Source organism: Eurosta solidaginis, chromosome 1 (genome assembly GCF_040869045.1).
Source record: "Eurosta solidaginis isolate ZX-2024a chromosome 1, ASM4086904v1, whole genome shotgun sequence".
NCBI classification, from domain to species: Eukaryota; Metazoa; Arthropoda; class Insecta; order Diptera; family Tephritidae; genus Eurosta; species Eurosta solidaginis.
In genome coordinates, this window is record NC_090319.1 from 336,378,294 (window position 1) to 336,399,198 (window position 20,905).

Here is a 20,905-nt window from a genome sequence, read left to right on the forward strand (position 1 = left end):
CACAAACATCGACAATGGAATCTCAGCTGGAATCACAGGAGGCACGCATTTCAGAAATGGCGTCGCAAATGTCATCTCAATTGGAAGAACAGAAGACATATATGTCATCTCAACTGGAAGCGCAAGGGGGACGTATATCTGGAATGTCGACAAAAATTTCGGAACAGGTATCATCGCAGCTCTTTGCGAAACTGGAAGAGCAAGATGCAAAAATTTTACAACTCGAGGACAAAATTGATGCCCAGATAGAAGCGTTGAAAGGTCTAATGCAACAGTTGCAACTAAATTGCCCAGCTGTTCCAGGGAGCAATCCGAAGGTAAAAACTCCATCTTTTGACGGTTCTGTTCCTTTCGAGGTATTCAAGCTTCAATTTGAGAAGACGTCAACAGTGAACAACTGGAATGCTGAAGATAAAGTTGCTGCACTGTTCGTGGCATTGAAAGGTCCTGTAGCTGAAATCTTACAAACTATTCCAGAGTACGAACGGAAGCATTGATGGCCACTGTCGAGAGACGTTATGGAAGCGAGCATAGAAAAAAGATATACCAAATTGAGTTGCAAAACCGTTACCAAAAGTCGAATGAGACTTTGCTGGAGTTTGCGTCGGAAGCTGAAAGATTGGCTTATTCCAACTTATTTACCAAAACGGATCAAAAGAAAAGAAAGCTCGAAAGCTCCGCATCAACTTCAAACAAATCTTGGTGTAATTTGATATTCGTGTATTATATATCTGTATAATGCAGTCCATAGCAGTAGCTCTTAATTTCTTGCAAGGGGGAAGACACGTTGTGTACGGATATTTGCTTCCAGTGCGCATGACACTAGGCAACAAACTAAATTAGAAGCGCAGTTAGGGCAACGTTTCAATATTTTCTTTTCTTTAGCTGCCGAAGCAAATATTGCAATATCTGCTTCTGTTTTAACACCAGATGTTAAAGTCAACTGGCTCAAGGTGTTGCAGACGACAAACAGTGATTTGCTGGAAGATGTTATATACGAAAGAGTTGTATCAACCATATGCTTGTATCACCAACAAGGCAAACTTTCATTTGAAGTCGACGGTACGAACACTAACCAAACGTCATCGCGATCGACATAATTCCATTTCGAGGATGATGGTAAATAACTTTGTTTACATTCATAAATTATTCAAAAAATAATGAAAGTTAATAGTAAATAATGAAAATGGACCAAGTGCTGCGCAAGTTTCACCTTCTAAAGAAACTTTGAGGATCCTTGTTCAAAGTCAGCTACCTACGCGATTGTTCCATAGATGCGGAAATTTGAAAAAACCACCAATTACTGAAGGAAGCGCCAATATTAACATTCTACTGACGTCGTCTGCCCCAGTTGAGAGACTTTTCCCTTTCGCAGGCATTATAAATTCTCAAAGGCGTTAATATTTGATGGATTTTAAAAAACTCGTTTTATTTAAAGCAAATGCAAACAGCACTTAACCTTTTTCAACACGCTTATATAAGCCTTACTTGTTTGTGTATATGTAATCGCGTTCCTTGTACCTAAAAATACAAAACTAACACCCGCATATCGTGCAATATCGTGCAATTAGTTGGTATTTAATAAAACAATGTACTTTTTCCCTTGTTTGTTATTCTTATGTATCTATGTATTTCTTTTACGTTACTATACTGCCCATTCAGAGATAAATATCCTTGATATATTTTCTTTACTTTGTTGAATATATTATGATGCTGGAAAACACAGAAATAATTAAAATTAATCAAAAATAATCATTTAATTTTTTTAATTATGTAATTTAAATAATCAAAATTAATTGAATAATTATGTAATTAAAAATAATCAACATTAATTAAAACAATCAAATAATTATGTTTATCATTCCATAAGACAAAGGAAAAAATAATTAAAAATAATCAACATTGTATGTATTAGTTATGCAATTAAAAAAAAATTATTAATTAATTACAATTTAATGAAAATAATTAATTAATAATCATTAAAAGGGCATACCTACTGTCACTTAATCATTAAACAATTGGCTGAGGAAAACTCATTATAATTAATAATCATTAAAAATTTTAATCATTATTTAACAGGTCTGGTTTGAAGTTAACCGAACAAAAAGCGGTAAGTATGAAAATGTTAAATCCTAGACTATAGACCTTTAGCTACAATTTCTAAATTTTATTTCTTTTAATATTGATATTACCCACAAGCTTAGAATATGAATTATTTTAAACTTTTGTCAGCATCGAAGGTCCTGGGTTAAAAAAAGGGAATTGTGCTCTGTTCGGGGGTCCCTTTTTAACACTCTTATATTAGCTTCACTTGTATGTATGCTTGTTTGTAACTCTCTAGGCTAGGCGCACAAAGAAAAGTTAGACCCATCTAGCGGCAATTATTGAAGACTCGCGGCAGTGGTTAAATAACTTGCTACAAAAGGAGTTGTACTTAATAGCGCAGACACGAACCTATGTGCTACGGCGTGTTTTTTAGTTTTTTTTAAACTATATTAATAGCCGTGTTTTTTTATACACGCGTATACGTTTACGTTTGCGCGTGAAAAAAAAACGCCTATCCTCGCTTAGATAATGCATAGGAGACCCATCTAGCGGCAGTGGTTAAGTAACTAGCTGTAGCCACAGGCTGTACCGAAAAGCGGAGACACAACCCTCTGATGGCCATAGGGTATAACATATAGCTAAATCAGTTGCGATGAATTGTGGACACATATAGAATACATAGAATTAGTGTAGAGGGTGAAATAAAAACACATATTTCAGTTACATCTGAGTATAATGCGTATTGAAATTTAGTAGTACACATTTCATGCGCAGCAATTTCAGAGGTGTATTTAAAGTTTGACGCTTAGCAGTCCATATAAAATTTAAGCGTATAGACGTTTACGTGTAAAAAAAAACACGGCTAATGTTATTACTTATGAGTACTGTAGTGGATTTTTTAATTGTTACTATGTACGTCATTTGTCTCTAGTTTCTATTTCAATGTTCTGATTATTTTATTTTCTCTATCATTATCATTCTTGTGGTTGTATTTTGCACGCTTTTTTCCAGCTTATGTTCCTCTTATACTGCAGTTCCTTTCTTGTTCTGTGAAGGAAAGTAATGATGATGTGGATTATATATCCGGTACGTTCCGAAAGTAGCAACTTAAATGACTAGCTAATTGGGTTGGAGAAGTTGACTAGTTTTAAAGTTATATATTTGGCTCAACATCCCTTTTAATTCCGCCTTAATTTACTCGTGCCGGTATGACTCTCTCTGGAGACTAGTCTAAAATATTTGTGCAGGGTAGTTATTAACTGATGAATAATCAATGGAAATTTACCCACTTATAACCAATGTACATATGTAGCAGTTAATATCTAGTACATACTTACTATCGATTATTTACATGTGTTCACAATTACCTATATTTACAATTTTTTTATAACAATGATAATAATAGTACGTAATAATAATAGCTGATCGTAATAGGTAACGATAAATTGTTACATTCCTACTCCCAAAGCAAATATGTATGGAAAGTTATTCTTTTCCGGATTTTGTTGCGTAGCAGTGTGGGCTTTTTTATTGTTGCTTATTATATTATAACTAACTTGTTTTTATTTACAAATTTACTTTGCAAAGTCACTTCATTTTTTGCAATTGTTGACCAATATGACCTATATGTAAATACGTTCATATACATGCATATATATTTTCAGAAATTTATCTTCAATAATGATTCTAAAGATTTCTGTTGATTAGTATAAAAAGCATTATTCTTGACTACAGTAACTTTATTGACATCTAATCGCATGAGCGAACAGTCGTAAACGTAAATTAACAGCAATATTAACGGATTATAAATTTCGCCGGAATTCTTGTTTAAATGTAAATATTCAAAATGAAAACGGGTTTGCAAAAAAATAATTCGAAGAAAGAAATGCTGCATACCAACAGGAGTTCGGATATACAAGAATTTTATCGAAATAAAAGTGTTTTTCTTACGGGCGGTTCGGGATTTTTGGGAAAAGGTATACCTTTTAACTGAAATATTTCAAAAATATAAAATACTGGTTGTAAATGTGAACAGGATATAAGACGAATAGTGAAATGCATAAATAAGCGCCAACAGTTGGGTCGTAGCATCAAAAGTGTCCCACATGGCCACTCCACCAGTACTTCCTAATATCATGGGTGTTTTTGTGCCGTTGCAATAAACCCACAATAATAAAAAAATGTTGCTTTAGTACAAAAAGTTAATATATAATCTCAGTAAGGTTTGTGTTGAGTGACTCTAATAAACAATTTAATTGAGAAATTTCGTAGAGATTGGTGAATTTGAACGTGCTATTGAAAGTATTCAAAGCGTTCAGAATGATTTGAAAAAAGGGGAATATACTGAAAGTTATTCATTCAAAGAAATAAAAAAGAAGAACAAAAATAGCTGCCATTAATGAAATATTTATAAAAGAAAAGTAACAAAGAAGAACAAGTTTTGTAATAGGAGAGTGATTTTAGAAGATGATTCAAAGTTTATAAGTGTAACACCTTCTACTTTGCATCACTCAATAACAAAATGTTAAAAAAATGACAAAAGTGAAAATACTTGGAAAGTCATACCAATTTTCTACTATATCTCGAAAATCTAATGATGACTGCATGCGATATTTTCCAAAATTGTTGGTTACGAGTTAAAAGCCGTTTTTTCGTACCTTTGAACCCTTGCGAGCCTGTAACTTTGTTAGCTATTACTCGATCTCTTCGGATCACATAAGAACAGATTTCGATCTTTCCAATGATATATTTCAACAGGCAACATTGTGAAGATTTTCCCAATTAAAATTTTGTTTTTCATTTTTTTTTTTGGGTTTGGACAACTTTGATGCTATCTGTATACACTAGTTTATAGAAAGACTATACCAACCCTGCATTGCATCAAAACTAACTTTGCCGAAGGAACGATACCTCTAAAACGAATTCTGATGTCCCCCAATTTGGGTCGAACTTTTCGGTAGAGGCAAATTTTGAAAAATCCCACTTTGAAATGCCTATGTTTTTTATACTCAGTTGAGCAGAGCTCCCAGAGTATATTAACTTTGATTGGATAACGGTTGGTTGTACAGGTATAAAGGAATCGAGATAGATATAGACTTCCATATATCAAAATCATCAGTATCGAAAAAAAATTCGATTGAGCCATGTCCGTCCGTCCGTCCGTCCGTCCGTTAACACGATAACTTGAGTAAATTTTGAGGTATCTTGATGAAATTTGGTATGTATGTTCCTGGGCACTCATCTCAGATCGCTATTTAAAATGAACGATATCGGGCATAACCACGCCCACTTTTTCGATATCGAAAATTTCGAAAAATCGAAAAAGTGCGATAATTCATTACCAAATATGGATTAAGCGATGAAACTTGGTAGGTGAGTTGAACTTATGCCGCAGAATAGAAAACTAGTAAAATTTTGGACAATGGGCATGGCACCGCCCACTTTTAAAAGAAGGTAATTTAGAAGTTTTGCAAGCTGTAATTTGGCATTCGTTGAAGATATCATGATGAAATTTGGCAGGAACGTTACTCTTATCACTATATGTCTGCATAATAAAAATTAGAAAAATCGGGGAACGACCACGCCCACTTTTTAAAAAATTTTTTTTTTAAATTCAAATTTTAAAAGAAAAGTTAATATCTTTACAGTATATAAGTAAATTATGTCAACATTCAACTCCAGTAATGATATGGTGCAACAAAATACAAAAATAAAAGAAAATTTCAAAATGGGCGTGGCTCCGCCCTTTTTCATTTAATTTGTCTAGGATACTTTTAATGCCATAAGTCGAACAAAAATGTACCAATCCTTGTGAAATTTGGTAGAGGCTTAGATTCTAGAACGATAACAATTTTCTGTGAAAAAGGGCGAAATCGGTTGAAGCCACGCCCAGTTTTTATACACAGTCGACCGCCTGTCCTTCCGCTCGGCCGTTAACACGATAACTTGAGCACAAATCGATATATCTTTACTAAACTCAGTTCACGTACTTATCTGAACTCACTTTGTATTGGTGTAAAAAATGGCCGAAATCCGACTATGACCACGCCCACTTTTTCGATATCGAAAATTACGAAAAATGAAAAAAATGCTATAATTATATATCAAATACGAAAAAAGGGATGAAACATGGTAATTGTATTGGTCTATTGACGCAAAATATAACTTTAGAAAAAAACTTGATAAAATGGGTGTGACACCTACCATATTAAGTAGAAGAAAATGAAAAAGTTTGGCAGGGCGAAATCAAAAGCCCTTGGAATCTTGGAAGGAATACAGTTCGTGGTATTACATATATAAATAAATTAGCGGTACCCGACAGATGATGTTCTGGATCACCCTGGTCCACATTTTGGTCGATATCGCGAAAAGCCTTCACATATACAACTAAGGGCCACTCCCTTTTAAAACCCTCATTAATACCTTTAATTTGATACCCATATCGTACAAACACATTCTAGAGTCACCCCTGGTCTACGTTTATGGCGATATCTCGAAAAGGCGTCCACATATAGATCTAAGGCCCACTCCTTTTTAAAATACTCATTAACACCTTTCATTTGATACCCATATCGTACAAAAAAATTCTAGAGTCACCCCTGGCCCGCCTTTATGGCGATATTTCGAAAAGGCGTCCACCTATAGAACTAAGGCCCACGCCCTTTTAAAATACTCATTAACACCTTTCATTTGATACCCATATCGTACAAACAAATTCTAGAGTCACCCCCGGTCCACCTTTATGGCGATATTTCGAAAAGGCGTCCACCTATAAAACTAAGACCCACACCCTTTTAAAATACTCATTAAAACCTTTCATTTGATATCCATATCGTACAAACAAATTCTAGAGTCACCCCTGGTCCACCTTTATGGCAATATTTCGAAAAGGCGTCCACCTATAGAACTAAGGCCTACGCCCTTTTAAAATACTCATTAACACCTTTCATTTGATACGCATATCGTACAAACAAATTCTAGAGTCACCCCTGGTCCACGTTTATGGCGATATCTCGAAAAGGCATCCACCTATAAAACTAAGGCCCACGCCCTTTTAAAATACTCATTAACAACTTTCATTTGATACCCATATAGTACAAACAAATTCTAGAGTCGCCCCTGGTCCACCTTTATGGCGATATCTCGAAACGGCGTCCATCTATAGAACTTAGGCCCACGCCCTTTTAAAATACTCATTAACAACTTTCATTTGATACCCATATAGTACAAACAAATTCTAGAGTCACCCCTGGTCCACGTTTATGGCGATATCTCGAAAAGGCATCCACCTATAAAACTAAGGCCCACGCCCTTTTAAAATACTCATTAACAACTTTCATTTGATACCCATATCGTACAAACAAATTCTAGAGTCAGGCCTGGTCCACCTTTATGGCGATATCCCTAAATGGCGTCCATCTATAGAACTATGGCCCACTTCCTCTTAAAATACTTTTTAATACCTTCCATTTGATACACATGTCATACAAGCACATTCCAGGGTTACCCTAGGTTCTTTTTACAACATGGTGATTTTCCCTTACTTTGTCTCCACAGCTCTCAACTGAGTATGTAATGTTCGGTTACACCCGAACTTAGCCTTCCTTACTTGTTCTTTTTGGAGTTTATTTTTCTCTTTTGAAATTTATTTAGTTAGAAAATATGTAAATGAAAAAATGAATTTAACTTAGTAATAGAAAAGAAATTAAAAAAAATTATTAGAAATTAGCCTTTTTACAACCCTTTTAAAACCAAGGCATCACTGTGATGCATTTGCATGTCGTAAACATAGTTGTGTGGGTTCTTTATTCAACCGTTTTAAAAAATGAAGGTATCACTGTGACACAATTGCAGATCGTAAAATTGCTTGTGTTGTTTTTTTTAAGCCACCACAAGACACAGCAGGTAGAATTGAAATTACCATTTCATTCTTATTACCTCGTCTCGTAAACCATATATAACGCAACACTTTTGTGAATGCATTAAGTCGTTGTGAAGAACTCAAAGTGTGAAGTGCTAATTTCAGATAGAAAAATATTTCAAAAAAATAATAAGTGAAGTGACCATTCCAAATCAAAAAGTTTACAATGAATCCACCATCCTCTACACCACAAGATGAAGCAACTACATCAAGAACTATCGAAAACACAATGAGTCATATACCCAAGCATGATGTTACTGTTTTTGGTGTGTCTACTGATTTAACTGATCTTAATTTACCAACCCATCTGGATATCTTGAGATATTATTTTTACTTAAGCGAACGTGCTAAAACAGAAAAAAAAAAAAATTGGAAAAACTTGGTATGGAAATAATAATGTTGTTTGATGATAGCAAAGAAAAGCGCGACTGTGCTATCAAGAAAATTCTACGCTATCGAACCGATGTTGACGAGCCAATGGAACTTAAGAGTTTATAAAAAACCAGATATAAACTTTAATGGCACAAGTTATACGGAAATGATCACTTTGAATGATATAAATATCGTATTTGAACCACCATTCACGCGAAGCATTCCGTACGATACATTGGAAGAATATTTAAATCAAGATGATCCACCGTTTAATGATCCAAAAATTCCATCACACATACAAGGAACGGAACGACATGTTCAATTGCTAGCTAGCGTTTCTAAACGGGTTATACCGGAAAATGTAGAGGCTGTTATGGCGACGACATTAGAGAGCCGTGCGAAATTGCCCGGACTTGAAAGTAAAAAAGACTTCAAATAATAATTTTTTTTAGTTTCTTTTCTATAACTCACTTAAATAAACTTTTTCATTTACATATGTTCTGACATATTATTATAAATAAATAATAAATATCATTATAAATAAATAAATAAAAATAAAGAAAAAACATAGCCATTTAGCTGCTTTTTCATGTAAAGTGCAAAACCGGCGATTTTTTGAAATGTTTGTATGGTGAACCCCCAGTGGGGTTCCAGGGGGTGTGCCACTGGCATCAGTGGGTCGGGGCTCCAAAGTTAGTGGGGGTCGGTCATACATTTGGACTCGATTGGAGCACTCTAAATGGGTCAAAGTGGGATTTTTCAAAATTTGCCCCTACCAAAAGGTCGAACCCAAATTGGGGAACATCAGAATTCGTTTTAGAGGTATGGTTCCTTCGGCAAAGTTTCTTATTTTGATCCCTAGGATACGATTTTCACAGAGCAATGAGCGATTTTAAATCGACCCGCCCTAATATGCAAATTTAAATTTTTGGCGATTTTAAGCTTTTTGGTTTTATTTTAAAACAAGGACTGTATACAAATTTCTTTTTTTGTATCTTCTGAACTTTTCGGTTCTGTTTTAAAACTGAAATGTTTGTTACTCGATTAATCGAATTATTCGATTATTCTTAAGAGCCCTAATATTTGGCATACATACATCCTATATGCATACTATTTATTTCAACAGGGTTTTAATGCAATTTTTTCCTTTTACCATCTTCAATTAAAAGAAATAGAAATTGAGTTATAAGCAGAAACTTTCAAGCTGCATTGGAGGCTTCATGCGATAAAACGCCAAACCTTTAATATTTGGATCGTTAATGATAAACCGTCATGGGATGTGAAATATTCCGCTATGCGGTCAATGAACTTTGTTTTTTTTTTCTGATTTAATATAATAATAAAAGTATTTGTAAATATGACTCTTTCAATTTCTTTTTAGTATTTATTGAAAAAACACTACGGGCTACAGAAGCAAAACGCATTTACATATTAATCCGCCCTAAGAAGGGACAAACAGTCGAAGAACGAATCGATGTTATGTTTAAAGACCCTGTGAGTATTATATATTCAACTTCTGTTTCTGTTTATACAAAATACCTTACTCTTACAAAATTCTGATAAATTTACTTAACTCACAGCTCTTTACAGAGTTAAATCGCATTAAACCGACAGCAAGAACGCGGCTAGCGCCCATTCTAGGTGATTGTCTGCTACCCAATTTGGGCATTTCATCAACCGATCGTCAAACTTTAATCGATGAAGTACAAATTGTAATGCATGGTGCAGCCACTGTGCGCTTCAACGAGCCACTTCACCATGCCTTGGCCATAAATGTGCGCGCCACAATGGATCTCATACAGTTAGCAAAGAAAATGGTTAAATTACAAGCCTTCGTGCATGTTTCTTCTGCTTTTGCAAATTGCACAGTCTTTCATAACGATGAAATCTATTATACAAATGAATTAAATATGACAGCGGAAAGTATGTGCAAAGTGGCAGATCTATTGGGTCCAGATAAAACTAATCGTATGACTAATGAGTGGTGTGGAAAATCGCCGAATACTTATACATTTACGAAAGCTCTGGCGGAAGAGGCTGTACTTAATCAAGGCCAAGGATTGCCGATTTGCATATTTCGACCTGGCATTGGTAGGTTTTTTTGTATTGTAAAATGATTGTTTTTTTTTGACTTATTAATAAATCTCAAATTTTTTTTTATAGTTATTCCAACATATAGGGAACCAGTGGTTGGTTGGGTTGATAATCTTTATGGTCCAATGAGTATTTTATATGGAGTAGCGCATGGGGTACTGCGTGTTCTCTATATTCATTTGGACGCGAATGCGAATTTCGTACCAGTGGATATGTGCGCGAATTTGATGTTGGTTTCAGCTGCACAAACGGCTAAAACAGTAAAACAAAGGTAAGTATATAATTACATACATATATCTTGCTGCCCCTCCTCTAAAATCTTAAGATAATTTCGCTTGCAATAGGACGAGCTATGCAAAAAAACTTTATAGACATAACTTTACTATTGTAATTAATGCTTTAGCAAGCTTCTCCAAGTTGCCGTCATTAACTATCTACGTACTCGAATGTGTGTATAGCTTCCAACCGATTTGCAAGAAACCCTCCGTAGAACAGTGTTATGGAGGATGGGTAAGCAGAGTAAGCAGCAACGGTTTGCGCTATATGTGGTTATTAACCGGTCGGTGACACCTGAAGGAGAGAAGTCTAAGGTCTTAGTGAAGTTGGCAGCGCCTGTTCCTCCAGGTGGAGATACAAACTGGCTTATGTCTTCGCACTGGGGACAGATATTTCGATACGGTGAAGGGTAATGACGTCATTCCAATGAAGTGCATAAAAACATGACTTGGTGTATACGACACCCTGTTGTTGTTGTTTTTGCTGTGGCGATAAAGACACTTGCGAAGGTTTTGAGGAGTGTTATCGATGTTGATGGTTCTTTAGCGGATATAGTTTCGGTAACAAGCACCATTAAGGTACGATCCCGCCCACCTCGGGAATGATTTAATATGACCATATTGAACCTTCTAGGCTATCCCTCCCCCATGACGAATTTGGGATCGCCAGAGCCTCACCTGATAAAGAAATAGGACTCGATCCGGTTAGATGAGGTTGGAGAAGCTATAAATTGCGCTGGCAGTCCTTTGAGAGGGGTGCGTTACACAACCTCTTAAACCCCTACACTGCTGCTTTATTGGAAATGTTGAAGCGGCTTAAGAATCATTAATCTTGTGGAGTTCGTATAATATTTTCAGTATAAAATCTTTGTGTTTTGATGTCGTTGGATATTTGGTACGATGTTACAACTTAAAATCTTGTTAATGTCCTTAATCTTGTGGAGTTCGTATAATATTTTCAGTATAAAATCTTTGTGTTTTGATGTCGTTGGATATTTGGTACGATGTTTCAACTTAAAATCTTGTTAATGTCCATTCCGTGTCGAAAAAAGCACTTAAATCTACAGACGCTATAGAATCGAGGGGTAAAAAAATCGTTTCCTAGGCATTCTGGCTAGTACTGTAAAGTGCTAGAAAAGAGCGTGCCGGGCTCAAATCCGCTGAAGGCCTTCCTACATCCGCACCACTCCCCTAAAGTTTCGGGGAATGATTTCGCGGTTACAACAAAAACAAGATCATCAAGCGCATCCTTTATTCTGAAGGCGCCCCTACAAGACTTGTTCATGCCTTCGACGGTGCAAAGTTTGAAGCCACTGCCTTACAAGAATGGCGTAAGACGGTACAAGGTAACGTCCGCTACACTAACCTCTATGTTGTTGTTGTTGTTGTTGTAGCGATAAGGTTGCTCACCGAAGGCTTTGGGGAGTGTTATCGATGTGATGGTCCTTTGCCGGATACAAATCCGGTACGCTCCGGTACCATAGCACCATTAAGGTGCTAGCCCGACCATCTCGGGAACGATTTATGTAGCCACATTAAACCTTCAAGCCATTCCCTCCCTCCCTACCCCTAAGTTCCATGAGGAGCTTGGGGTCGCCAGAGCCTCGTCTGTTAGTGAAACAGGATTCGCCGCGGATAGGTGAGGTTGACAATTGGGTTTGGAGAAGCTATATATTGCGCTGGCAACCTGAAAGGTTACGCTACACAGCCCCTTGAATCTGGTATTTTAGTCGCCTCTTACGACAGGCATACCTACCGCGGGTATATTATGATCCCCTAACCCGCTGGGGTACACTAACCTCTATCAAGTACAGTTGTAAATCGTTGTAATTGTGTACAGTTGTAAAAGACGATCGAGTGCTGGGACCTTTGGTCCTGTGGTCAAAACAGTATCTCCCTTTGGGAATAAGTACGTTCCTATGCAGAACATGGTTTCATCATAAGAAAATCCATCAAGCAAGTCCATTGTATCGTGATCAACGACCAACTTTACTCCAGCAAGCTGGATTTCGCGAATTTTTGAAGTAAAAATAAGGATTCGAACCACAATCTGGGCCTCCCGTATCATACTTGATCAATATCCGACAAAGAACTATCAACATCGATAAAACTCATCAAAAAAATTGTTTTTGTTTTATCGGCCTATTGATAAATTATTCAAGGTTCGAAACGAGCTCAAGGCCAGAATAATAATTTTTTGTAATGATTATTGTTTTTTTAATTTCTCTATAATTGAAGCGTACTGATGATGAAGGCTTAGCACCCTTCGAAATGGATCTATCTGCGCAGCTATGGCAGGTTGTCTGAAAAATTTTCTACTTACTATTCCAAAAACAAAATAAAATTTGTCAATTATAGAAAAATTAAAAAAAAAACAATAATATTTACAAAAAATTATTGTTCTGACCTTGAGCCCGGTGAATCCTGTACTAAAAGAACAATACCCTAAACTTAAAGAAGAGGAACGCACACTCCCTAGGGAAACGCGAGTCACTCTAGCTCAACTTCGATCTGGATACTGTAACAGGTTAAACTCTTACCTATCCAGAATCAACCCCGACATTAACCTGGGTCGATTTGTATGGACGAAAGTTAACCGATATCACACCGCCGATTTTTCGATAGGATTTGGGCTTAGGAAAAAAAGTTCCACTACGCATACCCAAAAAAATAATTTTCGAGCTTGGCGAAAGGGTTAATTTTTCGACAAAAACACTCCCCAAAACCCAAAAAATATTTTTTTTTTCAAAAAACTGTTGTAAAAATATTGACGATAACAGTTTTTTGAAAAAAACAATTTTTTTCGGTTTTGGGGAGTGTTTTGGCCGACAAATTGACCCTTTCGCCATTTTTTTTTTTCGCAGGCTCGAAAATTATTTTTTTGGGTATGCGTAGTGGAACTTTTTTTCCTAAGCCCAAATCCTATCGAAAAATCGATGGCACGATATCGGTTAATAAATCGACCCTGTCTACCCGAAATACAAAACATATGTCCTGCTTGTAACGTGTCCCCACATGACACCAACCATCTCTTCAACTGTATTGTGAAACCAACGTCTGTAACACCCCTCTCATTATGGGCCACCCCCGTTGAAACAGCAAGTTTCCTTGGACTCCCGTTAGAGGATATTGATGAAAATTTGTGATCGGTCTCACCTATTGGATGGGGCGAAGCACTGCTACAACAACAACAACAACAGCAACGATCTTAAGTTATGAAATGACAAATCTGTTATCTGAATCGAGAACCTAACAGACTATCTACCACGCGATTTATTTTCCGTACTACCGAGGCCGATAGTTGTTGCGGTGTCATAACATTATCCCAACATTCTAAGTAGTACGGATATTTTCTAGAAATCCAACAAAGAATTACTCTTCTTCACAAGAGACATGGTCACAGACAACCCTGTAAGGATATTTGGTGAGGAGTTGCAAAAATTTATGCACACGTAGACACGGTTTGAAGCGAATTAAAGTCCCCGAATTGCGTCAAGTTAGGTGAAATGTATGAAAATTTCAACCCAGCAGGCAGAGAAGAGAGAGGGTACCCCTGCTTCGTGAAAAACCGGTGGATAACATTATCCAATTTGTAACGCCCTGCAGCGAAAATGGGGTACAGTCATGCACAGCATCAGTTTCGCACTACAGGTTTAATGACTATCTGCAAACCGGTGCTAATCGGATGCAAAGCGGGACAGTTGGTAGCCATTCTTCTACCCCTAGCGCTTTAGTCTGAGCAATAAGAATATAAATTATTTACGCAAATGAAGCGACTATTTCATAACTATTTACGACTAGGCCTTTGAGGACGCGTTAAAAAGGTCAGAATAGGGGGAAAATTCCCATTTCAATGGACATCACAATGTGAAAAGTGTCGGCCGAAAGCACTTCGATGGGGCAGAGTTAGAGCTAATACCGTCTCTCAACGAGGCAGTTCTGCATTAGTTTTTTACTAGTTCGCTGTAGTAACTTTTCCTAGTAAACTGGATATGTCGTAAAACAAACCATTTTTAGAACTACCCGACAAAATACACGCCGATAAACCGAAGCTATCAGCGCAAGAGTGGTGTATCCCAAGGCTAATGAAAAGGAGTGTATTCCGTTTTTATTATTTTGCTCCTCCATGAAAAAATTATGGTTTTAGCATAATCAATGGATACCAGGAGGTGGCTTAGTGTAGTCCTTTGAAAGTTATAATGTAAGTTAGTATTATACAGCAGCACCTTAACAAACATATATTGTGGGCCACCTCCGCTGATATCCTCATATATTTTATATTTTAATTGGAATAAATAATTTCATTTCAGCCCCACTGAACCCCCAACAATTTATAACTTTGTTCCTGACGAACGTAACATGCTGAAATGGGACACATATCGTCGAACTCTAGAGGAATTTGCGCCTAAAATGCCGCTAACAAATATGATTTGGTATCCTTTCGCCATTGTAGTGAAATCAAAGCGATTATATAACATTTTAATATTATTATATCATATAATACCAGGATACATTTTTGATTTCTTGCTGTTATTGATGGGAAAGAAAAGAAGGTACTTGCAAATATATGCCCAGTCTTCTTACTGAAATATTTTTATACCCTTCGAAAAAGGTTTTTACGATTTTTTTAAAGAATTTGGAAGATAAAAGTTTTGGAAAATTTCGGAATTTTGAATAACTTGATGGAACACATAAAAATCATCAAAAATATATCAATCGTTTTAGGATTGATTTCTATCATTTTGAGGCCATTTTAGAATATTTTCAAATTATTTTACAATTATTTCGTTTCGGAATTGTGTTTTGAATCACTTCAGGACCAGTCGATGGACTCGGCACTGCATAGGTTGCATATAAACATAGAGAAAGCTAAGAAATTACAGAGGTTTCCAACATGTCTATAAACAGTGGAGCTGTATGAGGCGGGGTATTTTCGCCTCTGCTATGGACTCTGGTCATCTACTATTGCTCAGGCGGTTAGATGTGGGCCCCGTTAAACTTACGGGATCAGGCACTTCAGGATATACATAACTGGGCATCTAATGTCGGGCTGAGCGCTAACTCGGAGAAGGCGGATATGATTTTGTTTACTAGGAAGTATAAGGTCCCGAATAGCTTTAGGCCTAATCTAAAAGGTGTGACCATGCATGGGGAAAACGTGTACGAAATATATAGATATGATTCTGACAGTAAGTTGCCGTGTAATTTCAACGTGGACGAGAGAGTGAAAAAGGCCATGACAGCACTTTATGTATGTAAAAGATAAGTCAGCAATCTTTACGTACCCTTTGTATCTCATTGGATATTTATAGCGATTGTTAAGCGCATTCTACACAGTGAGTCCTTGTTTAGAGGACGGCTGCTAAAAAAAAAAACGTACCTAAAACAGTAAGAGAGGATATGTCTATGGATAACCTCATCAATGTTTAGCATAACGATAGTCCTGAAAAACCCCTGACGACTGCACTGTATGCCATTCTGCACATTCCACCTGTAGACCTGGTGGCAAAGAACAAAACGTTAACAACTGCAACGAGTCTAAATGTTTGGGACAGCTTAGCATAGACCATACAGCCATAGTAGTATAGCGTCATCAAATATTGGTCGGACAGACTACCTTGTTCACTACCTGCGCTTTGTTGGTTTTTTTAGAGCGACGATATAAGTGGAAGATTGGTATACTGCGGAAGTAGTAGCCGTGACTAAAGCAGTAGAAACACTGGAGGAAAATAGCTTTAAGTGTGTTAGGGTGTAGCAATCGCTGTAAACAATCGGGATAGGGCGAAATAAACATTTATATTGGATCCACGGGCATATGGGAATAGATGGAAATAACAAAGTGCATGAGCTAACTAAACAGGGCGCACATACTTTTAAATTAGGCCTTATCAGTGATAGCAGATGTAGGAAGTGCGAGTTAGAGGAGAAATTAATCTAGTGCCCTGCGTTCGAAGGCTGAGGCTCCAGCTATTAGGAGTGGCACAGCTAGCAGGCCTAGAAGCAGCAAGTAGCACAGGTCCTATAAAGCTCCCGATTTAGTGCCAATTTTAGAGTAATTTATACAAATTGTCATTATTGGTTAATTATTTGTACTTCTATAAATAAAACAAAGCAAAATAAGTTCTTACAATGAGCCGCCAACAACAAAAGCATAGCGTTGATACAAGCAAACATTCAAAGTGTGACTGCCCAAAGAATCAATCTAAGCAAAGAAGGCCATTGGGAAAAATTACACAGTAACAAAGTCATGGCCTTGGCTGAATGTCTTTGTAACAGGTCAATCATCGCAACATTTACAAATACATTTTTATTAGAATTTGAAAAAAATTTTTAGATAACTGATTTCGAAGGCTACACTAATATGTAAGAAACTTCAATGTTAGGATAAGTTTGCAGTGAAATTACATCATTTAATCCACACGTTTAATATTACTTTGTTTCCTTTTTTTCAGAATGATTAAAATGTATGATAAAATTCATAAACAAACCGCAGTGCTCGATTATTTTGTAGAGAATAAATTTACCTTTACAATGAATAATACATTAAAATTATTTCATTCACTTTCAAGTATCGATCAAAGTTTATTTAATTTTGATATGCTTGCGATAAATTGGTATGAGTACTTTTATAATTCTTTGCTGGGTGTACGTCGTTTTATGGGCAATGAGGAACCTGACACTATACCTAAGGCAAGACAGCTGTGGCAAAGGTTTGTATGTATGCGTATATAAATTATACGTAATATATTTCAATATAAAACGACATAAAAATTTAGCTATTAAAGTGTAAGATTTTATGTCACTAAAACAAATTTCTTTTCCAGACTCCTCATTTTGCATCGCACCGTTCAGCTTATTGTTTATGGTGGTATTAGTGCCTTATTATCTTGGACGTTTCTACGAGTTTTTCATGTGCTTTAAAACAATAAGGTGTACATTTAATAAGTCATATATATATATACATGCAGTATAAATACATTTATAAATTCCTAAGTACTATAATTGTACAAAAAAATATTGTATATAGAAAGATCGGATCAGTTTTCACTAAAACAGAAATATGGATTGCCTAAGTTATGTTTAAGTAGGTGTCAAACCACCCGGCAAATGTTATCCTGCATTTACTGTTGCATTTGCATGTTAAATCCATGGCGGAACGATACAAGGTGGCAGCATGGGACCTTTTTTTATTTGATTTGATACATCAACTTCCGGCGCAGTACGATTTTAACATTTGTCCATCGAATTTACAAAAACAAAATACATGTAATTTTTATTTATGTTTGTAGGTATGCCACCATGCTGCCACCTTGTATCGTTCCGTCATGGTTAAATCTGTATCAGTGTTCATTGGAACTCAACAAAAATTGTAATACCTCACCACCTTCCTCTCTTTTACCTCTCCCTCTGCCTGTCACACCCAATCTGCCAGTCCATCACTCTTTCGCGATAATACCTTACGTTTTATGTCTAGTCACATTTTATATCTCAGAAACAGTTTGGTATAGCGAAATATAACTTAAATAAATAAAAGTAAATACAAGTCGCGATATATCGCAGAGGAGATTTAGGACGAGCTTTTCCAATTTGCTTCTGCAAGGAATATACATTTTTGGTGACGTATAATAGAGTCAATTGAAATAACGCCAATAGACACTAGTTCTCTTTGGAAAGAGAATTAATATCAATGACATTAACTCTAAACCCGAAAGAGAACTTATGTCAATTGCCTATAGCACACTTTGAAACTACTTAACGCCTCCAACAAAAGAGAGCTGGTAGTAATAAGACTGTGAATTGCGCTGTCAGTACTGTGGCTGACGTATCTGGCGCTAAGTCGGGCAGATTTTCATTTTTTTATGATACGCTCTCCAAATTTTTTAAAAAGCACCGCAGGCGAAAATTTTTAAAATTTAAATCGCGCCATTTTTTATTTCAAATTTTTTATTGATATTATGATACGATAATAAGATATCATTTCGAATTAATGTACAATTTTCGCCTACGACACTTTTTTTCAACTTTCGAAAAAATATCTTAATATCGTATTTAATATGAAGATAAAATTGGAAAATAAAAATCGGGCGGGTTTTTCTCCCAAATTTTTGTCTTTGGCTCTATTTTTATTTTATTAATTAATGCTATTAAAACTTTTTAAATCGTATCGTAAGAGGCGACTGACATTTGGTATTAAAAGTTGTGCGGTTTTTATTGCAAAGTTCTGTGACGCTGTCCATAAGAAGTTCCGGCAATAATGTGCTTTTTCAAAATAACCTAAAGTCAATGACTTTGATTCCAACATGATTCCGACATTAATTCTCTTTCGGAATTGAAGTCAATATGTTAATGACATTCTATTTCAAAAGCGAATTAACGCCAATTGACATTAGTTCCATTGCCACTAAAACACGTCACCGAATTTTTGAGCGGCATTTATAAAGGAAGTAGGAAATTTAAACTAACCAATTGGTCCAGATGCTTTTAAGATTTAAGCTTCCGATTAAACAATGGTCCACTTTGTTAAAGAGTATGTGATAGTCATGGTAATTATGGTAGGTATATGTACATTAGGCCGGGTCGATTTGTGGGGAGGCAAAAAAATCGCCCATTGCTCTGTGAAAATCATATTCTAGGGATCAAAATAAGAAACTTTACCGAAGGAACCATACCTCTAAAACGAATTCTGATGTCCCGCAAATTTTAAAAAATCCCACTTTGAAATGCCTATGTTTTTTTCTTTTTGGAGTTTATTTTTCTCTTTAGAAATTTATTTAGTCAGAACATATGTAAATGAAAAAATGAATTTAACTTAGTAATAGAAAAGAAATTAAAAAAAATTATTAGAAATTAGCGTTTTTACAACCCCCTTTAAAACCAAGGCATCACTGTGATGCATTTGCTTGTCGTAAACATAGTTGTGTGGGTTTTTAATTCAACCGTTTTAAAAAATGAAGGTAGAATTGAGATTGCCCCTACCCAAAAGTTCGACCCAGAGGAGGGGGGGGGGGGCATCAGAATTCGTATTAGAGGTATGGTTCCTTCGTCAAAGTTTCTTATTTTGATCCCTAGAATACGATTTTCGCAGAGCAATGAGCGATTTTTAAATCGACCCGCCCTAATGTACATACTTAATTTTTACAATATCTTCGCTTTAAGTTGTTAATGGGTGTTTATTCATTATACATTTACATATAGGCTAAAATAGATACTTACATACATACAAACGTACAAATATGTACATAACTTTAATTTTAATTAGATTTTTTGCAATTGTAATTTAATATGTGTAATAAATGTTGTGTTGTAAATATTTTATGTGCTTGCGCCCTTATTAATTTGTATAGATGTGTAGGTGATATTGTTAAACTTTATATTATTGCTTAACTTATAATAAATGTGCATTTGTTAAAAGAACTACAGTTTGTTTTATGACAAATTTTATAAGAACTATTTATCCATCAATGTATTTGTTTGCTTTATTTGGGTTTTGTTAAGAGAAAGCTAAATCGGAAGGCAGTAATTTTTCTTTCCACGACATCAAGCGAAAGAAAAAGCAGGTCCTTGTGCTGGCATTTCAGTTTATGGTTAATAACGTAGTTGCTCTTTATGAACATACGCCAATTTGTCTGAGAGTAAAATAACGGAAGTTGACACATATGAAAACAATAATAAAAGGTCATATATGCTTACTTTATTCATTCTTATGCATTTCGTGTTCTTTTGTGTTTCGAATGCACAGGAGACAATGCACTCATTGGCGTTGTAGGATTAGAATGTAATATGTAAATTTACAAAATCAATTTCACACATTGTACACCTAGATGTACTTAAGCACTGTTTTGTGCTAGGTTAGTTTGAACTGTCCGGTCCGTGAGGACTTCACATTGATTGAATAAGTGCATAGTGTTATTGATACGATCTACAGAATAAGGGTCCCAACAACAGTTGTTGTTCTAACGTCAAAAAAACGTCCCAAATTTATGAATAGAGTGCTATTAAAGGAAAGTCATTGACTTGTTTAAGATTCAAGAACGCTCTTAGAACTAGAGATATTACAGAGATTTTCGAAACATGTTAAAAGTTATACCGAACTGATCCTGGCAACAGTCTTCAAATGATCCCAAATAGGTTACGAAATCCGGAAACTATAGCGAAATTTTTTCTGGAATAACCCCGAAATTATCCCAAATGGTTCAGA

The 20,905-nt window shown here is 35.8% G+C and overlaps 2 protein-coding genes across 2 annotated transcripts in view; one reads left to right on the forward strand and one right to left on the reverse strand.

Moving 5' to 3' along the window:
- Positions 1-1,516: 1,516 nt before the first annotated feature.
- Positions 1,517-20,905, reverse strand: part of LOC137237898 (uncharacterized) — a 94,889-nt gene continuing 75,500 nt past the window's right edge. Inside the window, exon 8 of the mRNA XM_067762249.1 lies at positions 1,517-1,713. Coding sequence (XP_067618350.1) covers positions 1,706-1,713 — 8 coding nt within the window. The 3' untranslated portion in view covers positions 1,517-1,705. The remainder of the gene's footprint in view (positions 1,714-20,905) is intronic.
- On the forward strand, positions 3,784-20,121 carry LOC137237895 (fatty acyl-CoA reductase wat-like). The gene is made up of 7 exons (XM_067762247.1): positions 3,784-4,022; positions 9,720-9,832; positions 9,919-10,429; positions 10,502-10,703; positions 15,018-15,260; positions 17,160-17,417; positions 17,532-20,121. Exons 1-7 carry the CDS (start codon positions 3,893-3,895, stop codon positions 17,626-17,628), a joined length of 1,554 nt encoding a protein of 517 aa, XP_067618348.1. The 5' UTR covers positions 3,784-3,892; the 3' UTR covers positions 17,629-20,121.

Bases quoted from the DNA above. Each gene is read 5' to 3' on its own strand.
- LOC137237895 (XM_067762247.1), top strand. From the start codon at position 3,893: ATGAAAACGGGTTTGCAAAAAAATAATTCGAAGAAAGAAATGCTGCAT. The intron at 4,023-9,719 runs GTATACCTTTTA...ATTTCTTTTTAG, and splicing joins TTCGGGATTTTTGGGAAAAG to TATTTATTGAAAAAACACTA. The intron at 10,704-15,017 runs GTAAGTATATAA...ATTTCATTTCAG, and splicing joins GCTAAAACAGTAAAACAAAG to CCCCACTGAACCCCCAACAA.